A 27,704-nucleotide genomic window follows, 5' to 3' on the forward strand; every position below is an offset into this window, starting at 1 on the left:
GAGGCAGACAGCCACTACGAACGATGTAAACGTTTTCACAGCGAAGTGACTGTGGAACGTCAGGGCTTATTGATCGTTACGTCTACTACTATTCTGACTGCTGTCTTGAATGCACCGAAAAAACAGGAACGGATTCGAAGGATGAATAATGAGCATGTATTCATGGAACGTTTTTGGAGGATCGATTCCGAAAATAACAGTTGGTATGCAAAAATGCCGGTTGAAATCCTGAAGCGTACGCTACTTTCGAACTACTATCTCGGAATTAACTCTCTCTCTCTCTCTCTCTCTCTCCGTGCTTGTATATTCTCGTTTCAAAGATGATAAAACACGTTTCTTCTTTTATTACAAATATCAAATATCCTTTCTTCACGCGCACACTTTTTTAGGATAAAAGGATTACAAGATAGCCAGAGAGTGTGCAAAATTCATTGCACAAGATCGGGGAGAATATTATCCGTATACAACTCAAACATTTAATTAATAAGCTTTTTATAAACACTTGATAATATACGATTCTATCAGTTTCATTCATTCATCCAACTGTACGCGAGGCGGTACTATCGCGCTCTTTCGACGCGCCATCTAGATTCCCGCATTGGTCGCCCAGTTTTCACGTGGGTTCCCTGCCGCACGGAGAGTAGAATTATAATTCCACGTTTCACAACGTCCCCCGAAGACAATGGCCGGCCGTAGACGTTACCTTCACAGTGGAAGAAGACGCTTGAAACGGAAAGGGATCTGAAGAAGCGGAAGAGAAGCGTGCCCAATTGTTCTTTGAAAGAAAAAAAAAAGAAAGAAAGACCGGCCGTGTCGACAGAGGGCGGCCAGAAGCAACCCTGGGTCGGGTTAAGAGTTCTCTTCCCCTGCCTACGACACGTCTATTCTTTTTCCTAGCTAGACAGAGTGTTGGCAATTTGAAGAGTACAATTGTAATTGTGCAACGCACACGGAATTAATTAGCGCGAGGAATCACCGGAATTTTTCGTTATTATCACTGTACGCGATCAATGAGACCTTCGCGCCGTTTTTTTTTTTCTTCTTCTCCCTCTCCAAATAACGCGAGCAATCGGCACTCTCTCTGTCATTCAGGATTCATTGTCTTTTTTTCTTCCCTCTTTTTTCGTCCTTCTCTCTCTCTCTCTCTCTCCCTTTCTCGTTTATTCAGCTATACGACCGAGTGGAGTGAACGCGCTCTGGAGTATCACAGATAGTCATTTTAACGGAAATACGAGAGCATATGGATGTCCATATATATTGTGTTGTGTAATCTTTCGATGTGCACGAGTGTGCATTACGACTGAGTATTTTTCGTGAATCGATCTAACATTGATTTATTTATTATGTTACGTGTGTGATAAGATGTGTGATTCAATGATCATTTTGTTATGTAATATTGATTCAAAAGGCGGATAAGAAAATTTAGAAAATTAATCCAGTTGATTGAATTAATTGTCGTAACTGCTTTGGAAGAAGCATTGAACAAACGGATTTTTTTAATATCAAGTTCACAGGTTATTCTGCATATATATTCTGCATTCAAGAGTGTAATAAATGAAAAAACAACAGTATATTTCTATTATCTAAACAAAAATTTAAATAATGTATATTAGAGATATATGGACAACACGTACATTGTGATAATCTTTTTCAAATTAGTTTTCTTCGCATAAATTATATTGATTTACAGTTGAAAATTATTGCTGCAACACAAATTATGGTAAATAAATGTATAATAAAAAAAAATTCGTATCTTCGAGAATCGTTCTCGAAAATATCTTTTCAACAAATACAAATAATAATAATTTAATTCAAAATTCATTCAAAATCATATATATTTCGTATCATAAAAGTCTCAATTATACGAGTAAAATAAAATAGAGTAAAAGAGATATAAAAAAAAAAATTGTATTTTTGTCCCGATAATGGTACAAGTAACAATTAAACCGATGCATGCAAATCGTAAATAACGTAAATTGACCATTCTTGAATCAAGCCAACAATATGTATCAAGAAGTGGTAGAAATAGCTCGTGACTATATAAACATCTATAGATATTTACTGTAATTGGAAGAAGTTTGGGTCAAGGACGAGATATAAGAGAATCGAGATTTTTATTCCATGTCAGTATTTTTTTTCATAAACATTTTCCTTCGATCAAAATTTCATTAAATTCAAACTTTTTTTTTTTTTTTAAGCCACTTGAAATTTCCGTCGAAAATAATAATCACCAACCACAAAAATAGAAGAAATTAATTAAACTCGGTCGAAATTTATATCTAAGTGTTCGAAAATACATGTGATCACTGTCAATGCCTCGAGATTTCTCGATCCTCTTGTTCGAACATTTAAATGATATTAAACAAGTACAAGCTTTATCTTTATCGAGTAAACGTTAGGATATTCGTTAAGTATTTTTTCCCTTTCGAGAAAACGAAATCCCCGTTCTCGAGGAGGACCCTCAAAGGCTTCTTCTCTCCCCTAGAACAGCCTCATCGTTTGCAACGGGGTCGTGGTCTCGTTATCTCGAGTCAATGCAATCCGACACTGATTCATCCTGTTTTCTCTCTCTCTCTCTCTCTCTCTCTCTCTCACTCACTCTCTCTTTCTCTCGTTTCCTTCTCCTTTTTAATTGAAAGCCGCGTGAATCACGACGAGATTTGTCATACACCGGGAGGCAAAAACAATCGTTCGTTGCCACAGAAGGACCACACCAGCAATCTGCTCTTTGATATTAACGGAGGATGCGACCGTGATAAGGGAGGAGTACGTGGGCACGTTTATCGCTGCCCTCTTTCTCCCCAAACTTGCCACAAAAATACGAGCGTACTGTCTAACTATGGAGGAGAGCCGGTATCCGAGGAATCCATTCGTGGCAAATCGACGTAAACTTTTATGGCTTCGGTCAGTAACAGAAACTGTATAATTTTATATGTATTACCAGTTTTACTGCTCTTCTTATTTCTATTTGTATTTGTTTTTACGTAAAAGCGATGATATTTTTTTTAATTTTGTGGAAAAAAATATTACATATGTGTGTATACGCTATATTTCAAAGCTGCGATTCAAAACTGAGATAAAATGTAAATGTATTTAAATAATAATTATTTAAAAATAGGAAAGAACTCGTTTCATCATTTTTTTGCAGTTTCTGTTTTCCTTGACAGTTGGGCAACACGGTATACGATATATTAATAATAATAATAATAATGTTTCTAATTATTATTCTCGTAATTCTTATTCACTTTTTTCTTTGTATAATGCATAAATACCAATGATTATAAAATGTAATATAAGTCGTGCACAATATTTCTTATTTTGAGATATTTAGACATTTAGAAGTATATTTTCACTCCAAAATAGAATATATTTTACAAAATACACGCTCTTATTTATTAATTGTTTAAAATCTTCAATATTTTCTTAAAATATGTGAATATAAAAATACGTATATCTTAATTGATGACTTGTGACAAAAAAAAAAAAAATAATGAATTTTCTATTAAAAAAAAGAGATTGAAAATATTTACTTATAATTTTATTTGATTAATTTTCATTCTGTTTCAACAATTAAATTTCCAGATTCTGATTATTTCAATAATTTTAAAACAATAATTATTTTAATTTCAAGGATTAACAATTGAATCGTTAAGACAAAATTTTTAATAATAAAATGTCTATAATATGAAATGTAATTATACATCATAACGAATGAAACAAATGGAAAAATTCAAACTTTTTTAAAACTACTGACTTACACCACACTTATTAACAATCGATTGCAATCGTTTTCACAATGATTTACAGATATTTCAATTTTATCTCACAGCTTGCCTCACTTTCAACTCCATACCACCAGTAGTGAAAACAAAAAAAAAAAAGCGACGAATTCACAGCACGTAGGAGATTAAGCAAGAACTCAATAACTAAACCGAGTTTCCTACCATCATATCCAACTCGTTCTATCATCCTAGCCAATAGGCTACACAAGATGGTATATAACAAGCTATAATTATGCACTAAAGTTAGAAACTAATGTCGCGAATCTAACAGGCGCCACTCGTGCTATATTAGGAAGGTTCCAAGTAGTAATATCGCGGATTGAGGGCGGGATCGAGTGTGCAACGTAGCGATTTAAAACACTTCAAATTGTCTCGAAATCCGTATATAAAACGACGAAAAATTTCGAATGGAATTTAAATAAACTCTTGAAAGTTCAAAACAAGTTATATACAATTATATAATATTATATTATATTTGAACATTAATTATAATATAATACAAATCGTTAAAATAACAGCAATTGTATCTGTTCTTCCTTTTTATTCAGAACATCGTGCTTAATATTCGATAAATCAAACGAAAGCGATGAATGATCAAATTGAATTGTAAATGGGACACCCTGTAGATACTAAGGACAATCTATGGATTAATTATCTCAGAGGCCAATAAATATTCGAAGTTAAAAAAATTTTATACCTTTTCTCTGTTTCAAATAGCGAAGTGATTCGAATCTAATAAAAATATCAAGTCATCGAGATTCCATCGCTGATGCGATACATTTATATTTCATTATGTCGTCACAGGCAGCGAAAATCGGACATTTGCTTACGCAATAGCAACGTTACGTGCATACGTGACGAGACGAGCCACGGGAAAGGAATCGAACAGTCGAATTCTGGCCGTGTAACGGGGCCCAAACCGTGAACGATCGCCGTATGCAAAGCGATTATTGGATCGATTCCTGTCTACCGATTTTTGTTGAAACGTTTCAAATGTCAAAGTTCGCGAGGAATCGAACGGGTCGCTTCGCGAAAATTGATCGAAACTCGTGCGAAGGTTAAGCTCGTCCACCTGTCTCTACGAGATTGTAAAGCAAAAGTTCGAAGGAGAAAGATGTTCGAAGATGAGGCATTTCGTGATTCTATCTATGATTATCCTCTGATCTTTCTGGAAGTTTTATTTCTTGGTTTAATCACTGTTTCTATCGGGAAACTAGATCTTGTTGTTCAAGCTTCTGTATATTTCTCTTTAAGTTAAGTTATATGTTAAAATATTTTGAAATAAGATAATGAAAATCTATCTTTGGGATAGTTGAGAATTTAATTTTTTCTCAAAAACTTACAAATATATTCCTTATAGAATGTATAATTAATATTTATCCCAACAAAGATTGCGAGAGAATGATAAAACTTGGAATTTCTTGGAAGATGGATAGGATGTTTTAATTAAGAAATATACTTTTGATAAATGTTATATAAATTGTAAAAAAATTTGTTTTTTTTTTCTTTTTTTTTACTTTTCAAAATAATAATCGAAGTGAATTACACTTACATGTTTCATATGATAATCCGTTATTTGTAAAATTTTACGCATGTTTTGTCCTAGTTTTCGAAAATAGATAATACGTCTGGAAAGCAAGCAGTTTGAAAATAAACTTTCTATTCTAATTTATTTGATTTCGATAATTTTAGCAATGTTTTAACTTTTTACACTCGTCGATCTATCTATTTTTTCATACCGTATAATTGACTATCAACGAAAATAAAATTAATGTAAAATATAAATTTAGAACATACAATCATTTAAAAACGATTCAGATATCTTTCAGATCGTACGTACGATACTAATAATTATATTTTATTCACGAGCAAAACACATTCGCACATAGTAGATAGTCCACAATGTGTCATTACCTCGTCGTATCATTATAATTCTTATTAAACACAAATAAACAAAATTTATAAATCGATAAACTGTCGACATAAGTATCCCTATTAGCCTTTATTATTATGGAACCGCGGCGGCCAATAATGCATTCTTACACATTTGAAAATGCTAAGTATCCGACACGTTGCGACACTGTTTCAAGAAGAACAACTCGCCTCGAGGGAGCGAAGCACTCGATACAATCGGAATACCGCACTGCGCGAAAAGAAAAGAATCGCGTCGCAATTAGAAATCGATACGCCAATTAGGAGTTTCCAAATACAGCCACGAATCAAACGAATCTTGCGACTATTTTTCCAACGAACGTACCATGAAAATCCTTGAATTTCATCGGTCGGCAATTTCCATTACGCCACGAAACGAATCGAGCCATTAAACTCGTAATATGCATCTTCGAGGCACAATAATCCGTCTGTGTGTTTCTTAGCGGCACGAAAGAGGCGCACAGCTCGGTTTTGCGTTTATCGATCGAGCCACGGAAGAGACCGTACGACGGGGCATAAGCACGACGTCAGCTTTAATCGACGTCGATATACAGGGTGTTGATATATTCGTGATATATCACTTTTCGAAAATCGATTTCCAGGTGTCAGAGTAAACAGTAAAAAATTGATCTGCAGAAATCTCGATTGATCGTACCTCGTTTATTAAATTATGAACGATTTAAGAATTCTATCTGTCTCTGTTGCTATCAAAATTGCGAATTTCAATCGTTTATAATAAGTTTGAAACCGATATTTTTTGTATATCAATTTTTACTTTGATCTCTAGAATCGATGGTATACCAAAAGTATACCAAGAATATATTTACACCCTGTATACTCTGTGCCTCGAGTATAAGCTAGAGAACGACAATCTTGATCCACTGGTTGAAGGTTTAATGAGAAAAACTTGGCCCTCCTTTGTCGCATAATTTCATTAAAGCCAGGTTTATTGATTCCGAAAGTGGAGTGGACCCGTAACGAAGCAGGCTGCATGTATTTCGTAAAAATGAACGTGAAGCATTAAACGTAGCTTCTAACAAAAATAAATGAAAGTTTGTCTTATATCTTTATATGTAGATATATCTTATGCTAAAACAGAATTGAGAAATTTGAGAAAGAGAAAGCAGAATATATTTATAGAACGTTTAGAAAAATTAAAAAAGAACTGTCCATAAAATTATTCTTTTGATTTAAAAAAATATATATTAATTGAAAAAAGATATATTTTTTTTACATTATAATTAAGATTTGTCGACTCTTTATTTTAATTTTTAAAATATTCGTTATCGCTTTCTTGCACCTCTGTGTGCATGTGCATTGTGCCAAATGATTTTGGAATGGCCTGAAGATAATAGTCAAAGGAAGCCAAAGTAATAAGCTGCATGCGGAAGAATTACCTAATTTAAAAAACGAATAATATATCTTTTGTCTCTTGCAGTCTTTTGCATAATGTCATCGGTATTTTTGTACTCTCTTTTTCAATGTTTGATATTGAAATGATATTGGTAACGATCTGAATTGACGATGGTTAAATAAAACCACCGAGTTCCAAGAACTTATTACTTTATTATTACAAATAGATATTCTCGACCAACATATTTGTACACCAATTTTTACGTTTCTCCGGAATCAATCCTCGATTAAACGTATTCCAAATATATTAACAAACAGCTTACAATGGCTAAACACCTTACAAACAGGAACAGTTAGAAGGATAGAAAGATTCGAAAAATCTAGAGATCTTATCGCGATGACCTCAATTGCTCGAACTCAATCTCGCCACGAATTCCTCCCATATAAAAGCCTTTTTTTTAAGTCTTTGAACTTTCCGCGCAGGAAATAGATTAGCCGGCCAATTAGACGCTCGTTTGCGCGTTAAACGCATATTAACGAGGCAAAGCTTTACAACAGCTTACGACCCCCCTTTAAGAAATACCAATGATTCGTGCTAATCGCCTCGAAAAGTTTCTTCTCCTATAGATATTTCCCCGAATCGATAATAAGATCAAGACAGATAAAGAAACGCTATTCGCGCCTTTGCGGCGCCAATCGCTCAAGGTAACCACACTCCATTCGAACGGGGACGACGTTCAAATTGGTCAGCGGTGGTGGAACCAAGCTAACAACGGTGCAACAACGCTCGAAATATAACTAAGAAGTATCATTTTTTAGTTGCCCACACCCACCAAACCTTCTCTCCTATTCCGTACTCGGCGGCTTGTAGGCGCGTAAATGTACTCTCTCGCCTCTACGGTATTTATAGAGATTTGGCGCAATGCGTGGGTGGGGCAAGTTCGCGAGTATTCTCTCTCGCTCTCTGTCTCTCTCCCCTCGATCTACGCACACGCACAGCGTTCCCCGAGAGAGAAACAGTCGCTCGACAGTCATAAAAATACTACGCGCCTCCGCGGAGAGATATTCGGCGAGAAATCGAGTGAACATGCGGGAAATATTTTTTTTTTTCTTTTTTATTATTCCCTCTCATCTCGCAATATAATTTGGTTAGAGACCGAACGGCGTCTCGAGGAGGAGATACTTTTTTTTTCGCCTCGATTGCATCGCGATTGGTTAATTGTTGTCGCGGATGGTCGTTTGTCCGTAGAAAAGAAGGAAATTTATTCGTTCGAAAGAAAACGTAATTGAGAAAAAGATTAACCCGTTTATTTATTATCTATTGTATTACAATTGTTTCCTATTTATATTTCGAGGAAAAGTTGATATAAGGATTAAATTTTATAATTTAAATGCGTATGTATTTAATACCCTAAAGTTTACACAGAATCTAGCATTTTTTCCCCAATTGAAAAAAAAAAAAAATGAAATTAGAATTAAGAGGAGACATACTTTTGAAATTAAGAACTTATTTAAAAAATAACTATTCTACAACTAATTGATGGATCGATTTGATTTTTCATAATTATATATAATAATAAATTATAGATTAATTGCTAGATTTGCATATTAATATACGTAATATACGACCGATATAAATTATACGAGGGTATACGAGTAAAAGCCCGTGGTTACAATGGATGCGCTTTCAAATGAGCTACTAACGTTCTAATGAGTTCATCAAAACAATCGGATAAATAGATTTGTATGATAAATAATTATATTGCATGCATATATTCCTTCGGTTCTTCTTCGGATATTTTATGAATTCGACCCGTATACATTTCAAATTTATTCGTTCGTCTGAAAACTCATCCGCTGTAACTGCATTCCAAAAGTGTAGCTGCACTTTTTAATTACCATAAACAACTAACAAACACCAATAACGATCGACTTGAATATTCGAAAATCGAAACCAACCTCAAAATCTCATCATCATTCTGAATATTACTGCACTATTGAAAAAAACTACTGGGGGGGAAAGAAAAGTAGATTCCTTTTAATCCAAGGAAAATACCCTTTCCTCCCATCCTTAAGAAGGATTGAAAAGTTTCGGGATGCGAGAATGAAAAAATTCAAGTGCAAGTTCCCCGCCGGTTGGCATCTCGCTGAGCGACCTCGACACGCGTGTTCTGCCTTAAAGAAATGCACTCTCGGCATATAGCAACGTCACGGCGAAAACCGGCTGCAAAAGGGACACACGCTGTTTAAGGAAAGAAGGAGCGAGTCGAAAGAGCGAGCAGCCCCGCCAGAAACCCGGAGATTTTTCTTTGCAACCGCGAACCTTGTTCCCCACCTTGGGGGACGGACCCGTTCGAGCAAGACTCTTCTTCTCTGAAGACCTCCTCTTCCTACCGATATTAATTCGAAATTCTATGGACGAGAGCCGGTGCCTTGGATAACGAGCACATGCGCGATCACATGGAACGCCGCACACTGGAACGAAAAACCTTACCGTTCTTGCGAGGAACGGTATAACAAGGGCTGTTTCGAGAGTATTATCGAGAAGATACAATTCCACAGATGAAATTTGGCATATTGACAAGATATAATCTGTTAACAATCGTGTTATCGAAATCGAGAAAATATTCTGTTTTTGATGAATGGAACTTTATGATATTATAGATGGAGTATAACGGCAGAGTAATTTTCACAGGATATAAAAAAATATTCAAAGTGATAGTTTGCTAAAAATTGCTTTGTACGTATATTTTGTAATTTTTAGTTGAACATTACTTTGAAGGAACGAAATAAATACTCTCGATATTTTCTTTTTTTTTTCAAGTAAAACTTTAAATTATAAGATATTATATTCAGATTTTATTGTTCTGTCGCTTTGAAAAATATCCAAAATTGTATTATTCAGAATTTGAAAAAAAAATATTGAAATTTTGTTTTTTCATGCAAACTTTTTCTGAAATAACATTTTTTTGATAATTTTCTTATAAGGTAACATGCAAAATCTGCCTCCCTTTTCCATCTACTTTTTAATATCGTTGAAAAGATGAGAAGAACTTTAGAAAAAAGTAACATGGTACAATTCTGTTATCGGTGAAAAAGGAAACGTCTCCAGCTAACATTTCGAGAATTCTTCGAATACATAGGATATATGAAAGCGAAGCAAAGAGGTATATATATATGTGTGTGTGTATATACGAGAAAGAAGAAGAAGCAAATGATTGTGGAGAGAATCAAAAGAAGCAACGTGAGAACGTAATAAAAAAGTAGTAAAATGGTTAAAGAATACAAACTTCGTGTTGAATGATGAGATTCGCTGAGTAAAAAAGCGAGAATCACGAGAGAAGAGAATAATGGAAAGATGAGAACCTTAAGGACATTTTCAATCGTGTACATTCTTCTTAATATCCATTTCCTGTGTTGCTAAACATATTATAAATAACTAATTAAGATTAAAATTATAAAATAGTATATGAAAATAAATAGATATACGTAATCTCTTGATAAAAATTAATACGAATTATACTAAATCTACACTTCGTATGCATTTAATAAAAATTTGAAAAATTTGAAAAAAAAAACTCATCATTTCGACTTTCGAATTTGAATAGAAAGTTCTAATGTAAACGTTTTTATATTTTTTTCCAATGAATATTCCAAATTTTTATCCAAAATGCACAATCTTATTAACCTAATTGTGCAATTAGGTTGGATTAGGTTAGGTTAATAAGATTTGTCTGTATCTAATGGAGTACTATTAAAACAAACAGTGCTTAATGATGGTCCAGAAAATGTACCGAGGAAAGGATTTCTGGAAATCAGAATATTATGAGAATTCTTGGACACAAAGCATGTAATCATGCAAACATCTTCCTTCGTCTCCCCGCTTGGGGCTAGTTACCGGTTGTGTCCATGCTACGTGGGAACTACGAGTCCCAGACACCATTTCAAATTTCGAATTCATGGATTTCATTTTATATTTCAAAGCAACCGTGAAATCTCGTTCAAGTGACTTGCACATTAAGGAATCTTATCTTTTCGCACTCGTAATTTTCAAATACGTTCCGAATATTATTATTTAAGATTTTAATAAGATTTGAAAAAAAAAAAGAAAGAAACAGAACTTGATGAATCAGTTCGTAAATTTCTTTCAGTGATTCTGAAAATGATAATCTATTAATATTGAATAACTAAGAAATTCTCTTATTTTGTGATAGAAAAATATATAATAAAATAAAAAGAACCAAGCTGTAAAAGCATTATTCTTTAAATTAGCTATAAATAAGACTTAAAATTGACTATGGTACATAAAACCAAGCAATGTTATATACGTTTATTCTTATTTTCTTTTTTTCAAGTTTCCCTTATAAATTATCACATATGCGTTAAATTAAATAATGAACAATTGTTTTTATAAAATTAAAAATAGAATGTGTTGAAGAAGAATTTTTTTATTTCTCAAAGTTCCACGATCGTTTATAAAATCAGTAATTTTTCTCTGAGCAAAATAAAATTTTCAATGAATAAAACTATATTTTTCTTTAAAAAAAAAAAAAAAAGAAAAAAAAAACGGCATTCTCAGTTATCTGATAATCTATATCGTGGCCTCGTTTATTTTATAAAGTGGATTTATATCTAGAAAAACACAACTGTGAATAGTGGAATTTTATTTTATTTTTCACGTCGCATTCCCAGAGATATTTTTTTAAAACCGCGTCGAATATTAAATCTCCAAAAATACTTCATCGTCCCAGATCTTTTTTAACGACATTTCAACTTCGATGATACATTATTCGCTGTCGCGTATTACGATAACATCGTTACAACACACAAACGATGCATCACTTTTGATACTCCGTCTAGATACATATCGATAAGTACCGCGAAGAAGAACAATCATAAAGCTTGTAAATCACCGCCCCTGTTTCTATTCCCAAGAACGTTTAACCGTAAATTACACCGACTTGTAACACCGTCTCGATTCCTTGATCGAAGTAAGCTGAATGTTCATTGGAACGCGTGGAAAAATATAAGTAAGAAAAATCTCGAAAAAATGATCTATTGGGAGCATGGTATGTAAGAAAGAACAGCACAACACAGGTAAGTGATAAGAAAAATCCAGATAAGAGAGATATCCGGTGAGGTAATGAGTTACAAAAAATAATCTGGAAAAAAGAGACACTTTTTACCGACTTCTTAATAGCCGCGTAAAAAGTGAATTATACCGATAGATTTCTAAGAATTTATCTAAATCTTCCCCCTCTTAAATGTTAACAAACATGCGATCGCTAAATCGATTGAATCAAAAACTGATCATCAATCATTAAATCACGAGGATTGAATAAATTATTAACATAAATATCGCAGATCGAAAGCCAAATCCTTATGAATATCTTTTTTTTCGTGATGATCGAAGTTAAATATTTCTTTATTCGAGTGATCGATAATATGCATCGATATCGATGTGTTCAATTCAATCGGGTAAATATACTATATAACAAAAAACAATTTCGTAAGTATTTTCAATAAAAAAATTACGCAAACATTCCTTTATCTGTTGCTGAAAAATTTCTCGAATAATTTCTCGTTTAATTTTCTTCAATTCGAATAAAATTTCAATAAAAAAAATTCGCCCAATTCGAAGTTATCGTCCAATAAAAAATTGCGTTGAAAACAGCCCTGTAGAAGGGTACATGTATGTAAAATTTAATCGGTCAAAGTTTTACGTTCCACGTTGTTAAACGGTTTACGGTCAATTTACCGGCTGGCCGAGAAACTGTCTGTGAAGTTTTTGCTACAATTTGTACGCTCGAAAATTTTGCCTCCGTTATCTATCTGGATTTTTCCTCTTTGAAAAATATCAAACGACAACCGACGATCGAGTTTTTTTTCTCGCCCATCGAAATCGATTCCCGATACACGTAACCCGCCGAACGTCTGACTATTCGAGGCGATTGATACCTTTTTAGGTACTCGAGCTCCGAATGGGAGAGAGACGCACCTGACCTTACTTCTCTCGTTTGAGACACGAGCGAAGAATGTCGAGCTATGAAATCGTTGCTTAGCATACAAAATCGAGCTCGTGTTTACGTTTCCAATTCCCTGTACGATTTCCAATGGTAGGAAAGGAGAGAAATAGAAATCGTTGGTATTTGAAACTTGTTTGAAATTATTTGAAATTTGAGGTCATAAAAAAATGTACGTATACTTTCGAATGGAAAATTTGACAAATTGAATACTCTTATTCTTCTATTAAAATTGTTCGTAATTGATCGTAATATTTGTTAAACTCTGTGATTAATTTGGACAATTTGTTTTTTGACATTGCATCATTTCTTTTTTTTCTTCTTTCTTGGAAAACGAAAAGCTTCTTTTATTTACCTTTATTAGTCAGAGGAAACAGCTCGTCAAGCAGCACACCTTGCAAAATCGACGTCATTGTGATGACAATCGAGGAAACTACTACGCGACACGAAACAAATACACGATAAACCTCGAGAAAAATTTAATAAAATAGTTATTTATCTTACACATGAATTAACATTAAATGGAAATTCAAACAAAAATAATTACAAAAATGAGTTAATATTAAAGAATTTTTCATCTTCATGAAATTAGGATAAATCAAATTTAAAAATAAAAATTAAGATACAATTGTCAATAATTTATCTATTATCTTCTTTTTTTTTTTACATTATTCTATCATGAAATCGTGTAAATATCTATATATATAGAAAAACGATTTCGTCATGATAAAGAAAGTAAGTAGATGCTCATAACCTTCATATTTTTCCCGCCTACATAATATTACTTCCATTTTCCGTCATTCTAATATTGAAGAATCGCGTAGGTGAACAGGAAGAATATGAAACAAATCTTGTATCTGCTTTATGAATTCAATTGCTCTATTGCAAATATTTAAGTTCAAAAACTATTGGAAATCCTTCAATATTTTTTATACAATCTCTAGCAAAATTATTTGATTAACAATTTTCTTAAACCGAATAAAATCTATATATTTTAAAAATGTATTACTAGGAATTAATAGATTATTTCATAAATAATGTTTAAAAACTTAATTTTAATAAAAAAGAAATAGAACAATGATATTTTTTTTACTTTTAACCTATTATACATTCTCTAATCTAATTTAACCTAACCTAACTAGTTATTAAATTATCTTATAAATAATTTTTAAAAATTTTTAACAAAAAAAAAAAAATAATAGTGCTTACTTCTAATTTCTCATTTTTGAACCAGATTTTTAATCCTTTTCAAAGAATATGTAATCTTTTCAATTAATATATTTTTTAAATTTTATTAATTGATGGTCTTCATTTCAAAGATTTTATCAATTAAAAAATTCTGAAAACAAAATACGTAGTAATATGTTAATATTGAATCAGAAGAATATATGTGATATGAAATTATTTACGATTCTTTATCATTACTTTTGCTTTTTATAGCTAGGAAAAGCAGTTTGTTAATTCTATTTATATTGTTATAAAATTGCATATGAATTTGTTTAATTCCAATGATTTTGTTTCATTTTAAAAATGACTGAAATAGCTGAAAAACATCATAACGTAAAAGCTGAAAGTGATTAAAAAATCATTTATGAATATATGTAAAAAATTGACTTATGATAATCAACTGATGATAATTTGTTTGCGCGATACGAATAACTCGACGATATCAGCATAATAAAGAGTTCATCGACACAAATTAGAAATATCGATTGAATAATATTATTTATGACTTGCAAAAAAAAAAAAAAAATAGTCATACTATTGCAATACTTATTGACAAATAGATACAAGCAATGAATAAAAGCATTCTAATGCACCACATCATAGTATGTGATTTTTAAACTAACCTAAAAATATTGAATTTGTTTACGTAATTTAATGTAAAATTACGCAATTGATTATATATATAACTAAATTAATTAAGAAATCAAATATTCGAAATCTTATACGATTATATTTCTAAAAAATATATTTCTTGAAAATTTATTGTCTAGAAAATTGTTTCATGCATCGATACACGACTAACATGATACACGAACGATATCGTGTCCCTTGCAATAAATCGACATTACACTGTTAATTGTTTTCTCATACGAGCTGATAAGAACCTGCATGGACACAATCAAAGAAACAATATTATGATCAATGTACAGACACATGTATATGCGCAGTTTAGAAAATGATTGCCTTAATTAGTCATCTGCAATCGGACTTAAAAGCAAGAACTCGCTTTTAATTGGAGCAAATATTTGATAATTGCAGGTACAAACGTGGAAAACGTCATTGATCGATAAGTTTGACAAACAATAAAGTTTTATCATTAAATCAATAATGTGGAAAGAAAGTATTCTTGTAAATGCCATCAGTGCAAACCGTATTTGAAAAATCTACAGGCCAAGAATGCTTTATTGATTGATGAATTGTTTTTCCATTCACAGCAACTTCAAAAAAAATAAATTCAAATTATTTTCTTCTACTTCTCTATATAAGTTAAATTTCATAAATTATTTTAATAAAAATAAGCATAAAATATTGTATTATAATTTTATATTAATTGTACAATCTTATTATAAAAAAAAAAAGGAACAGACATTTGCGTAAAAACAAATTATATTCCAGTTAGAAATTTTCAAAGCAAAACTCTCTCTGTATTCTCCCTTTCTCTGTCAAGAGCATGGCGAGGCACGCCCGTATCGTACGTGTACATATGCTCACGAGCAGCCGTTAGCGGTTAAACACGAACGCGTCCCGTATCATGATTCACGAGGGAATACGAGTAGAACGTCAATGAATCGTAATATACAATGACAGATAGAATCGAATACGCTTTCGTATCGAAATGTTCATGGATTGACCTAATCTTTATATATCGCACATTGAAATAAAAGTTACAATTACGTTACTGATTACCATAATCCTCGAAAGTAAGGTTATCATTGAATAAATATATACTTACAGTATCATATATTATATTCCTAAATGATATAAAATTGTATATTGAAATTATTTTACATCGATATTTCTGTAATTTTTGTAAAATTTGGATTTATAATTTTAAAGAAATATATATTCACGATGATAAATGTAATTAAAATTCACAATATTACGAATAATAGTATAATAATAGTACAAAATATTCTGAAATTTTATTAAATCATTCAATAAAATTAAAATAGCAATATATGAAATATATCAAATATGTTAATTCTTTTCACTGACCGTTGAGCAAAGACCAAGCTGCAAGAAATTCATCGATCTCTGAACCTATAGGAGTAAGAGAGATCGCAAGGAACAAAAACGACGACTTGGAATGCGTGAATGAATTATTTATAAAGAACAGAAAGTAAGGAAGATGACGAACCTGAGTGGCATGATTTTCAATACTATGCATATAAGCATAGATACGCATAAATTCCTTTACAAAATATAGGGAAAAAATAATGAGCATATAAAATTATACAAATAATCATTTTAAGCAAAAACAAAACAAAATATTTAAAAAATCAGTAATCACTATATACTATTTAAAAAGTTGAATTAAATTATAAACATAAAAAATTTCAACTAATACTTCAGATTTGTTAAAAAATCATTAAATTCACAAACAATTATAGCATGTTTATTTATGAGTTCAAACTGGAATATCTAACATGAAATTCAATAAACGATATATATATATATATATATATATATATATATATATATATATATATATATATATATATATAAAATTGTATATCTCTATATATACGTATCACAAATATGTTGTTATACAAATTATAAAACCGAAATAATATTGTTAAAAAAATGATCTACAATATATAGATTAGCATACAAATATATAAAAACATTCTACGAACCTTAAACTAATGAAATTTGTAATATAATAAGATGACAAGTTACTGTCATATCGTCACACCGGTATTCATCGAAGATTTCATGAGAAAGGAAGCGAAGAAGCACAGTGATGAGTATACCCGGGTTGGGTATAGTGGGAAAAGAGGGGATATACCGAAGGAGAGAAGAACGTCGCCCGCGGCTAGCAACCGCAAAAGCAAAACTCCCGTGAGTGGTTTGCCACCGTGAACTGGTTTTGGGGGGTATCCTTGTTACGCGTTGGCGAAAACAACGGGTCAGCATCCGATAATATATTGACGTATATATTACAAGATCTCATTGTATATACGTATATTATATAAAAGCACAAAGATGGAGATAGATAAGTAAAGAAAGAAACAGTAAAGTAGACTTACCCAGAGCTCTGTACCCCAGCTCATGTTTGCTGGGCCGGGTAAACCAGGCACAAGCAGGCTTGTTTCACTCGACACTTCACATGTAGCGTCGCAATCCAAAAACACTTCTTATATATTGAACACGCACAAAAGACGCATGAAAAATCACGCGTTAGATCTACCGCGTACGATCACAGAAATACCTTCAACATGTCGGCCCGTAACCACTGACTGGCTGGACCCAACTGTCCATCAAAAACCGCCCAGAATTCCTCTGTAGCGCACTCTATCGAAGCTTTCAGATATAAGTAGATACTAAGTGGGGAAACGTTTAATCATTGGTGAAATTAATATTGGCGGATAATTTCAAATCTTAATTGCAATACAATAGCAAGATATTAATAATAATAAGTAATATTAAATGATATTTACTAAAAATTAAAATAATAATTAAGAAATAAAATCGTTATTGCATATGTTTTTTCATTTTTATTGTATTAGTTTTTTATAAAATAAAAAAATAATTTTTAAAATAAAAAAACTAATATAATATATATAATTTGCCTATCATTCTAATAAATAAAATTCAAATATAAATTCATATATAATTTTTATTTTTTTATTTTAAGAAATAATTCATTTATTATTTTAAAAATAGTATTTTTTAATTATTTCGTTATATTTAATTATTTCATAATTATTTCATTTTTTTTAATAATTGTCCAATTTATATTATATAAAAAATTATCAAAGCAAATTTATCAAATTGTAACTTCGATTTTCAGTTCGATAAAAATGACAATTATACGAAACATAATAAAATGACAACCAGGTTATGAAAATATTCATAAATCTATTCAGTTTTTAAATATTTAATAGTAATTTTATAAAATATATAAAAGTAAAACTACAAGCTTGTAAGTTGCAAGCTTGTAAATTGACTAAAATGGCGCTGGATGACTCGAGCGAAGTATCAAAGGTCATTAATTCATTATAGATAAGTAATTCTTTATATCAAAGCAACTACATTGTTTTAATCCATCTACCTCGGATTTTCGTCATTTTTTACTTATGAATTTGTGACACACTTTTTGTTTAACATTTTACTACATTCTGATGGAAGAAATGAATACCTACTATGGAGGTTGTATTTGTCATATTTCACATTTAATTTTTAAACATTTAATCTATTTGTTGAAGTATAAAATCAAATTTACATAAATAGATTTTTATAATAGTAATTTAAATATTGATGAATATTATTTTATTAATCAAAATTAATTTATTGCTGAACTTATTGATAACTTTTCTGTTATTTTTTATAGGTAGTAGAATTATTCAATAAATGTAATGAAAGTTTGGGTTCTTATATTTTTTCAAGATGGATTGGCAAATTAATTACAGAATACCAAACATCAAAGACCCTATTTAGTATTATAATATCAAGTCTTGTGATTTTATTAATTATATCTATAATCATTCTCCGAAAATGGAAAAACAAAGAATTTCTTCCAGAAGTAAAAGAATTTGTTGGAGTAGGTACAGGCAAGCCCAGATTCAGAAAAAGAGACAAAGTACTTTTTTATGGAAGAAAAATGTTACGCAAAGTAAAATCCATCAGTGGACAAGTACATGCAACTGGACAAGGAAAAAAAAGAAAAGCTGTAATGAGATTTGCACGAAGACTTTTGCAACTTAAAAAAGAAACAGTACCACAACAATTAAAAGTATTTAAATTTCTAAGTGTAATTGTTTTAATTCTTATTTTATTTTGTATATTTATTATTATATTTTAATATTTTAATAGGTTTTAGAACCACCTGCTGAATATTTAGAAGAAGATCTAGGTCCTGGAGAAAAAGTACCACCTGATGCTTTATATATGTTGCAAAGTATCAGAGTATTTGGTCATTTTGAAAAACCAGTATTTCTTAAATTATGCAAACATACAGAAATTATGAATTTACCAGCTGGAAGTACCTTATTTAAAATTGGAGATCCAGATGAAAATTTATTTATTGTACAACAAGGCTTAGTTAATGTTTATATTACAGGACCTGATGGTTCTCAAATATCATTAAAATTAGTAAAAACTGGAGAATCAGTAACTAGTCTTCTTAGCTTCACAGATGTACTTACTGGGCATACAAGTACCTATAAAACAGTATCAGCTAGAGCTGTAGAAGATTCCATTGTAGTAAAACTACCAATGAATGCATTTCAAGAGGTATATAATCCTTACAATCCTTATAAAATTATAATATAAAATAAAACAAGTTATGATTTTTACAGTATTTACATCTTTACAGGTTTTTCAAGATCATCCTGATGCATTTGTTCGAGTTATCCAGGTCATTATGGTCCGTCTTCAAAGAGTCACTTTCACTGCTCTCCATCAATATCTTGGATTATCTGCAGAATTAGTTAATCAAGGATCACATAAAAAGAAACAAAGTCCATTTTCTGGATCTCCAGTTAGATCAAGAACTAAAGAAAATTGTTCTACTCAGAATATAGAAAATCAATCCAATACATTTACAACTATTTCATCAGAACATGATAAAAATGAAATAGTTCATATTTCTACATTAAATAGTCATCAAAGTGTACCAATTGTTATAAATCGACGGTAAGTTTAAAAAAAAATATAATATGAAATGAAAACATATTTTTATATATAATATTTTTATTATAATTATTTGTTCATTATTATTATTTATACATAATAGGCAAAAAACTAATCTTGATTGGAAAAATCAAAATTTAAGTTCACAATCAGGTCAAAATACAGCAGATATGGTACCAGAATGCGATTCTCATTGGCCAAATTCTTCTCCTATAACATCACAACAAGGATCACAACCAGATGTAATACATACTGGAAATTCACATTCTAATAAGAAAAAATCGATTATTGCTGAACCAGTTCAACAACAATTAGATGAAGCACATCTTGTGCAAATAGCTACAGAAGCATTCATCAGGGAACTTGGATTAGAAGATGATTCAATACTCAAAGATGGTAAAGTTCAAATTAGAGAAGTACCAAGTGGTACATATTTGATGAAGGAAGAATCTCACAAGGTAAACGTTATTATTCTTATACATTATTCAAAAAAAAGTATATTTTTATCCAATTTTACATTTCATTTTTCCAGGATGTTGCACTTGTCTATGTTATATCTGGTATATTAATAGTTAGTCAACGCGTTTCAGAAGGTAGAGATATAGGTCAAGAAGTTCATATGTTTAGTGCTCATCAAGGCGAAATTGTCGGTGGTTTAGCTGTATTAACTGGAGAACCTTCTTTTTATACCATTAGAGCAAAACATTCTAGTCGTATAGCACTTCTTAGTAAATCAACATTTTTCGCTATTATGCGAGAACAACCAACTGTTGTATTACATGTTGCCCATTCAGTTGTTCGAAGACTTAGCCCCTTCGTAAGACAGGTAAAAATATATTATTTATTTAATTTATTAATTAATAGTAATTATTTATCTTTATTAAAAGGTTGATTTTGCACTTGATTGGCTATTTCTTGAAAGTGGAAGAGCAGTATATCGACAAGGAGATGAATCAGATTCGACATTTATTGTATTAAGTGGTCGACTTCGGTCGGTAATTACATATAAAAATGGAAAAAAAGAACTTGTTGCGGAATATGGGAAAGGTGATCTTGTAGGTATTGTAGAAATGGTTACACAAACACCACGATCAACAACAGTAATGGCAGTACGAGACTCTGAATTAGCAAAACTTCCTGAAGGATTATTTAACGTTATAAAACTTCGTTATCCAATAGTAGTTACAAGACTTATAAATTTACTTGGACATCGTATACTTGGCACTTGGCAACAAGCGCATACAAAAAATGGCAGTAACGATACACAGTATATATCTAGAATATTTTGTTAGCTATTTATATATACAATTCCTCTCTTGTAATGTAATTTAAATTCATCTTTTATAAAAATATTTATAGACGGGCCGCAGCAACAGTCGATGCAAGACCAGCTCAAGTAAATTTTTCAACTGTTGCAATAGTTCCGGTATCCGATGATGTCCCTCTAACTGCATTTACATATGAACTTTATCACTCATTATGTGCTATTGGACCATGTCTACGCCTTACTTCTGATGTTGTTCGAAAAGTAAATAATTATTAAAATATTAATAAATATTTCATAAATTTGTTTAATTTAATAATATAAGTAATAAAATTACATAGAATATTTATATTCTTTTGTTCAATGAATAGACATTAGGTAGCACTATAATGGAACCTGCAAATGAATATCGTTTAACATCATGGCTTGCACAACAAGAAGATCAACATCGAATTTCACTATATCAATGTGATCCAACATATACATTGTGGACTCAACGATGTGTTCGACAAGCTGATTGTATTCTTATTGTGGGTTTAGGAGATAAGCCTCCATCTATAGGTAGAACTGAACGTGAAGTTGAACGTTTAGTAATGAGGACACAAAAAGAATTAGTACTCTTACATAAAGAACAAAGCGGACAACGACCTACAAATACAGTACAGTGGTTGAATATGAGATCTTGGGTTTCTAGTCATCATCACATTCAATGTCCTAAACGAATGTTTACGAGAAGATCTCAATATAGAATTGTAAGATATAAAAGATTAGAAATTTTTATTTATATTATATTAAGTATTAATAATATAACTATTTTTTCCAGAATGAGTTGTATTCTAAAGTTTTGATGTCTGAACCAAATATACATAGTGATTTTAGTAGACTTGCTCGTTGGTTAACTGGAACTTCAGTTGGACTTGTACTTGGAGGTGGAGGTGCTAGAGGTGCAGCTCACGTAGGAATGCTTAAAGCCGTTATCGAAGCTGGAATACCTATAGACATGGTTGGAGGAGTTAGTATTGGAGCATTTATGGGTGCTTTATGGTGTATGGAAAAAAATATAACAACAACAACGCAAAAAGCTCGTGAATGGTCCAAAGTAAATATTATAGAATTAAATATTTTATAACATTCAAATCAACAAATTTATTATTTTTTTATGATGTTTTTGTTTTTTCAAACAGAAAATGACACAATGGTGGAGACAAATAATGGATTTAACATATCCAGTAACATCTATGTTTTCTGGAAAAGACTTTAATAATACAATTCAAGCAACATTTGGGGACACATATATAGAAGATTTATGGTTACCATACTTTACACTAACTACAGACATCACTGATTCTTGTATGCGTACGCATACACACGGTCTGTACATAAACGAAAAAAATGTAACATTTTTTAAAGCACTGATAGTTTCCAGTTTTCTTTAATAATGTAAATTTAAAACATAAATGATCTAGTTTTAATTAACTGGAAACTCTCTCGCTGTTTAATGAAATTTATAGAATTTATAAATATATTCTAATTCAAATTTTTTGAATTTAAATAATTGTACATCACTGCATAGAAATAAGCTTGAACAGCGGGAGTGAGCTTTCTGGAGCTTTCAATCGTAATGACGTACTCTCCGTTTTATATCGTTTATTAATAAATGTCGATTTCTATTTGTCGTTTAAAAATTAAATATATAAAGAATAATTTTCTTTGATATTTTTATGATAATGAATAAAAAGTTTTGAAGTTATTGGTTCTTGCTCTAACAGTATATATTTTATAGAAAAATATATAAAGTAAAAAGAAATATATAAATACTTAAGAAATTAATTCGTCGTGTTTAGGATCGCTGTGGCGGTACATTCGAGCTTCGATGTCTTTGTCTGGTTATATGCCACCCATGTGTGACCCAGTTGACGGCCATCTCCTGCTCGACGGCGGGTACGTCAATAACCTTCCAGGTAATTTGAGCGTCACATTAAAAAATGCATCTAACTTTGTTATTATATAATACAAAATCTTGCGCCTTCTATTTCTATAAAATTTATTATTAGCATACTTACTGAAAAATATTTTGAGTTGAAAACATGCTCTTGATAAAAATATTTATAATTTTTTTCTTTAGTTTTATAAAATTACCTGGACATTAAAAACAACTTTATATCAATGAAATTATATTAGTTCCTTTCATTGATATAAGTTCAAAACGATTTATGAATTTAACTTAAGATTATAATATAAACTTGAAAATTATATAAGCTCACTCCCGTTGATAAAAGATGCATTTGTCAAATCCTGAATAGCTAAGTCAACTCAGGTTTGCTATGGAGATACATTCGAGCCAGTATGACCATTGCGGGGGTCTTTCCTCCTATTTGCGACCCTCTTGACGGGCATCTTTTGGTCGATGGGTGTTATGTTAATAACGTGCCAGGTATCTTAAACCTGTATTGTTTATTATGTCATAGAAATAATAATTTGTCTATCATTATCAATTTTCAATATATGGTTTTATAATTTCTTTGTTTAAGCTGACGAAATGTTGAGGCAAGGAGCACATCATATTTTGGCTATTGATGTTGGGTCACAAGATGACACGGATTTAACGAATTATGGAGATTCTTTATCTGGTTGGTGGTTATTATGGAAACGGTGGAATCCATTTGCAACGCCTGTCAAAGTTCCGAATTTACCCGACATACAATCGCGATTGGCATATGTTAGTTGTGTACGACAATTAGAAGAAGTTAAAAGCTCAGATTACTGTGAATACATCAGGCCACCAATAGATAAATATAAAACTCTCCAATTCGCTAACTTTGATGAAATTAAAGATGTTGGATATCAACATGGTAAATGTTATATTTATATTTAACAGATAAAAATTTATAAATATTATACATAAAGAAATTATATAAAATATTTTTTTTTATTTTTAATTCAATTAACAGATATTAGAACATTATAATTTAATCAAGAAGAAAATTAATAATAAATTTCACTATATTATATATAATTTAATATTTTTATAGGAAAAACTTATTTCGAAGGACAATTAAAAGCTGGAGTTTTACCACGTTTTAATGCTGATAGAGAAAATGCCCGCGCATTACGAGCAAAACATCAAGCAGCAAATCAGCAATCAATATCTTCGTATACTTTTACAGATTTAGCTCAAATGGTGTGTAAAGTCTCTAGAGGAAGTATATATGTAGATTTGGAAATTGATTCTGACACGGATGAATTGGAAGAATATGAGGCAGATTTGGAAGAAGATGCACAAGAAGTAGGTTATGCCTCTGAACCCACTGCCGGTATTCTAGATCAGGTATCAATTTCTGTTCTTTTTGACAATAATATAATTGTCAAGAATTAAATATTAATATAAATTGAATAGATATTCTTTAAATACAAAACTTTATTCCATTTAAAAATTATTTTTATACATTTCAGAGTCCTGACGAAAATCGTTTAAGACGAAGAACTGGCGTTTCTTTAAGTTTATCTGACACAGAAGCAGAATCAGAGTTAGATTATCATACCAAAATATTCTAAGCATTTTTTCTAGTTTTTATTTTAATATCACCTATTTCTCCTGTGTTGTACAATTCATAAACATATACATACTTGTCATATGTACAAATTATTAAAACTTTACAATTATTTATAGTTTTATGAACAATATATTTATATTAAAGTACAAAAGGGAATTGTTACGAAAAAGTATCAATAAGTACTTTCTGATTATGATCATTATAACAATGCAATATCTTACTGTATTATCATATATTAATCATCAATGTATTGTCATGAATTGATACAATTGTTAATATAATTGTTAAATACATAATTCTATCGTTTATAAAAAAATGTTCTTTTTATATATTTCACAATTACATTATATATATATACATATATATATATATATAAATAATTTCAATTTTGAAAATATTAAAATTGTGTATTCATTGTCAAATTTGGATCTAAAATAGTAAGAACTGTACCTACTAAATGTAAAGATCCTGTTACTAATATCTGGTTTTTTTCAAATATCTGGTTGTGTTCTGAATTATTTTTTATATCTTGTAAAACTTCAAAAACACTATTTACAATCACTGAATTTGTTCCCCATATTTTAGAATTTATTTCACATTTTATTTTTTGCTCATCTATTAAGAAACAATTTACTTCATCATCTAAACTTTTAATTCCTGCAAAATTTGGTACGAAATATACTTTATGAAAATATAAAGATTTTAATAATATTAATAATTTAATTGGATCTCGATTACCAGATGTGTTAAAAATAAGAAATCTTTTCCCTCTGTTTTTATTACTTACATCACTGAACCAAGAAATACAACATTTAATACTTTCAATTGTATGAGCACCATCTAAAAAAAAGTCACCAATACTACTTTTTAAAATTTGCATACGACCTGGCCATTTGCAACAAGATAAACCTATTGCTACCTTATCCATAAATACAATTATTTGAGAATTTTCTTTATATTTACAACAAATATTATTATTTATGGAATTATGCAAAACATTTGAAATTTTACTTTTAGATTGTATCCATTCAATAGCCATTTGAATAGCTAGAGATGCATTTTGTTGTTGAACTTTATTTATTATTTGCAAAGTAGGTGAAATATTTTCCCACTTATATTCATCAAAGGATGGTACAATATGTAATTTGCAATTTTTTTCAATTGCTCTTTTTTCTAGTATACACATTGCCTGAGGTAATTGTGGAACAGAAAATGCAATAGTTCCTGATTTAAAAATTCCAGATTTTTGATAAGCTATATCTTCAAGAGAATTACCTAAAAGAGAAGTATGATCTAATCCTAAACTAGTTATACCTACACAGACAGGATTTCTTACAATGTTTGTACAATCATATAAACCTCCAATACCTACTTCAATTATAGCAACATCAACATGTTCATCTAAAAATACATTAAACATAAGAAGTGTTAAAAAATTAAAATATGCAGGCATGTCAGATTCATATTCTCTTGTATCTTCTAATTTTTTATATATTTTCCAAAAGTTTTGAGTAAAATGCATTTCACTTATTGGTTGTCCATTTAATCTTATACGTTCTCTTACACTAATTAAATGTGGAGAACTAAAGAATCCTGTTTTAAAACCATGTTCACGTAAAATAGCTTCTGTATACGCACAAGTAGAACCTTTTCCTTTTGTACCTGCTACATGTATTACTGATAAAGTGTCTAATTTTTCAAGTGTAATACCAGAGCTGTAAAATTACTAAATTGTTTTAATGTTTAAAATATATTTAAAATATATTATTTAATGTAAAAAAAATTATTACCGAACTAAATATTTTATTGTATCAAATAATTTATTATTTGTTTGTGAATTATTTTTTGTTGCTAACTTTAAATACGTACTATTACTTTGTAAACCATATAATTTTTTTATAGCTGCCTATAAACAAATAAATTATTTTAAAAAAAAGAAATAAACAAGTTAAATAAATAATTCTAATGCATATGCTTATTTTATCATTCAATTGACTTAATGTAAAATGATAAAACAATAATTTATATTATACCTCATATGAATTATCATCATAAGGATTATTATTAAAATTGTTAAATTTTTGTTCCATATTTATGTATATTATAAAAATAAATTCATTGTAACTTTAAATAATTATATTAAATATACTAAATTACCTCATAACTTTTACTGCAAACATAACGTTTGATAAATGTATTTCGCATTATTTTATTGGACAAAGTAAAGATAAAATCAATATTATGTAATCATTTACAGAATAATATCAAAACAGTACGCATTTAACTCAAATTAGATTATTTGACCTTTATTCCTTGTAATTTATCACAATTAACATATATAATCGATAATATATATAAAGTATATAAATATAATCAATAAAAATATAACCTTATATTTTATTATAATTATATTAATTATATTAATATGTGATAAAAATTCAATGATGATTTAATTATGAAATTATACGTAATTGTTCTTACAATTTCATAATTATACTTATTATTAATTTTAATTTTAGATAATAATAAAGTAATTTTATATTAGATTGATCGAAATAATAAAAATGGTAATAACTCATAAAAACACTTATAAACTCATAAATTTTATAATATAATAAATATGATATAATAAAAATTCAATAAATATTAAATTTATAAACATCCGTTCAATGAAAGAACGTTACTAGATGTAATTAAAATCTATAAAAATCATGGTTGAATTCACAATACAGGAATATTAAATTTTATATAAAAAAAATTAAATTAATATATTTATATAAAAAAATATTATATTAAAATAAGTCAAGTTCTCTAAATATTCTCTACAATAAAGAAATAAATTCAAAATTTAATAAATAGCTTCCAAAATTCAAAATTCATAAACAAAATTTATTTTCATGAAAATAAGCAATCAATGTAGTAACTAAATTAATGT

The 27,704-nt window shown here is 30.1% G+C and overlaps 3 protein-coding genes across 12 annotated transcripts in view; 1 reads left to right on the forward strand and 2 right to left on the reverse strand.

The window, feature by feature from the left end:
- Cip4 (formin-binding protein 1-like Cip4) overlaps positions 1-17,582 on the reverse strand; it is a 38,238-nt gene extending 20,656 nt beyond the window's left edge. For 3 of the 4 annotated variants that reach the window (XM_086913822.1, XM_086913821.1, XM_003698618.3), the window contains exon 1: positions 17,347-17,582. In XM_086913822.1, coding sequence (XP_086769948.1) covers positions 17,347-17,370 — 24 coding nt within the window. In that variant the 5' untranslated portion in view covers positions 17,371-17,582. Of the gene's footprint in view, positions 1-16,953; positions 17,011-17,346 lie in introns of those variants that run through there. The other variant, XM_086913823.1, reaches the window with a different exon arrangement.
- Positions 17,583-18,257: 675 nt separating this feature from the next.
- Positions 18,258-25,166, forward strand: sws (patatin like phospholipase domain containing sws). 6 transcript variants are annotated; one of them, XR_015293954.1, is made up of 16 exons: positions 18,258-18,469; positions 18,651-19,052; positions 19,133-19,552; positions 19,635-19,954; positions 20,055-20,409; positions 20,484-20,777; positions 20,839-21,218; positions 21,311-21,479; positions 21,587-21,967; positions 22,039-22,314; positions 22,400-22,586; positions 23,060-23,176; positions 23,519-23,649; positions 23,747-24,067; positions 24,248-24,543; positions 24,669-25,166. XR_015293954.1 is itself a non-coding variant. In XM_012493778.3 (16 exons), exons 1-16 carry the CDS (start codon positions 18,464-18,466, stop codon positions 24,768-24,770), a joined length of 4,143 nt encoding a protein of 1,380 aa, XP_012349232.1. In that variant the 5' UTR covers positions 18,258-18,463; the 3' UTR covers positions 24,771-25,166. The 6 variants fall into 6 exon arrangements, 4 of the variants coding, with proteins under 4 accessions (XP_012349232.1, XP_012349234.1, XP_012349235.1 ...); XM_012493778.3 differs by having other exon boundaries at positions 23,533-23,649; XR_015293956.1 differs by lacking the exon at positions 23,060-23,176.
- Positions 24,616-27,694, reverse strand: Fpgs1 (Folylpolyglutamate synthase 1). 2 transcript variants are annotated; one of them, XM_012493788.3, is made up of 3 exons: positions 26,927-27,694; positions 26,560-26,675; positions 24,616-26,484 (listed from the first exon to the last, which is right to left on the reverse strand). In XM_012493788.3, exons 1-3 carry the CDS (start codon positions 26,972-26,974, stop codon positions 25,167-25,169), a joined length of 1,482 nt encoding a protein of 493 aa, XP_012349242.1. In that variant the 5' UTR covers positions 26,975-27,694; the 3' UTR covers positions 24,616-25,166. The 2 variants fall into 2 exon arrangements, with proteins under 2 accessions (XP_012349242.1, XP_012349241.1); XM_012493787.3 differs by having other exon boundaries at positions 26,803-27,512.
- Between the last annotated feature and the right edge of the window lie 10 nt (positions 27,695-27,704).

Source organism: Apis florea, unplaced genomic scaffold (assembly GCF_048593485.1).
Source record: "Apis florea isolate Af1SG1 unplaced genomic scaffold, ASM4859348v1 contig_3517_pilon, whole genome shotgun sequence".
Lineage (NCBI taxonomy): Eukaryota > Metazoa > Arthropoda > Insecta > Hymenoptera > Apidae > Apis > Apis florea.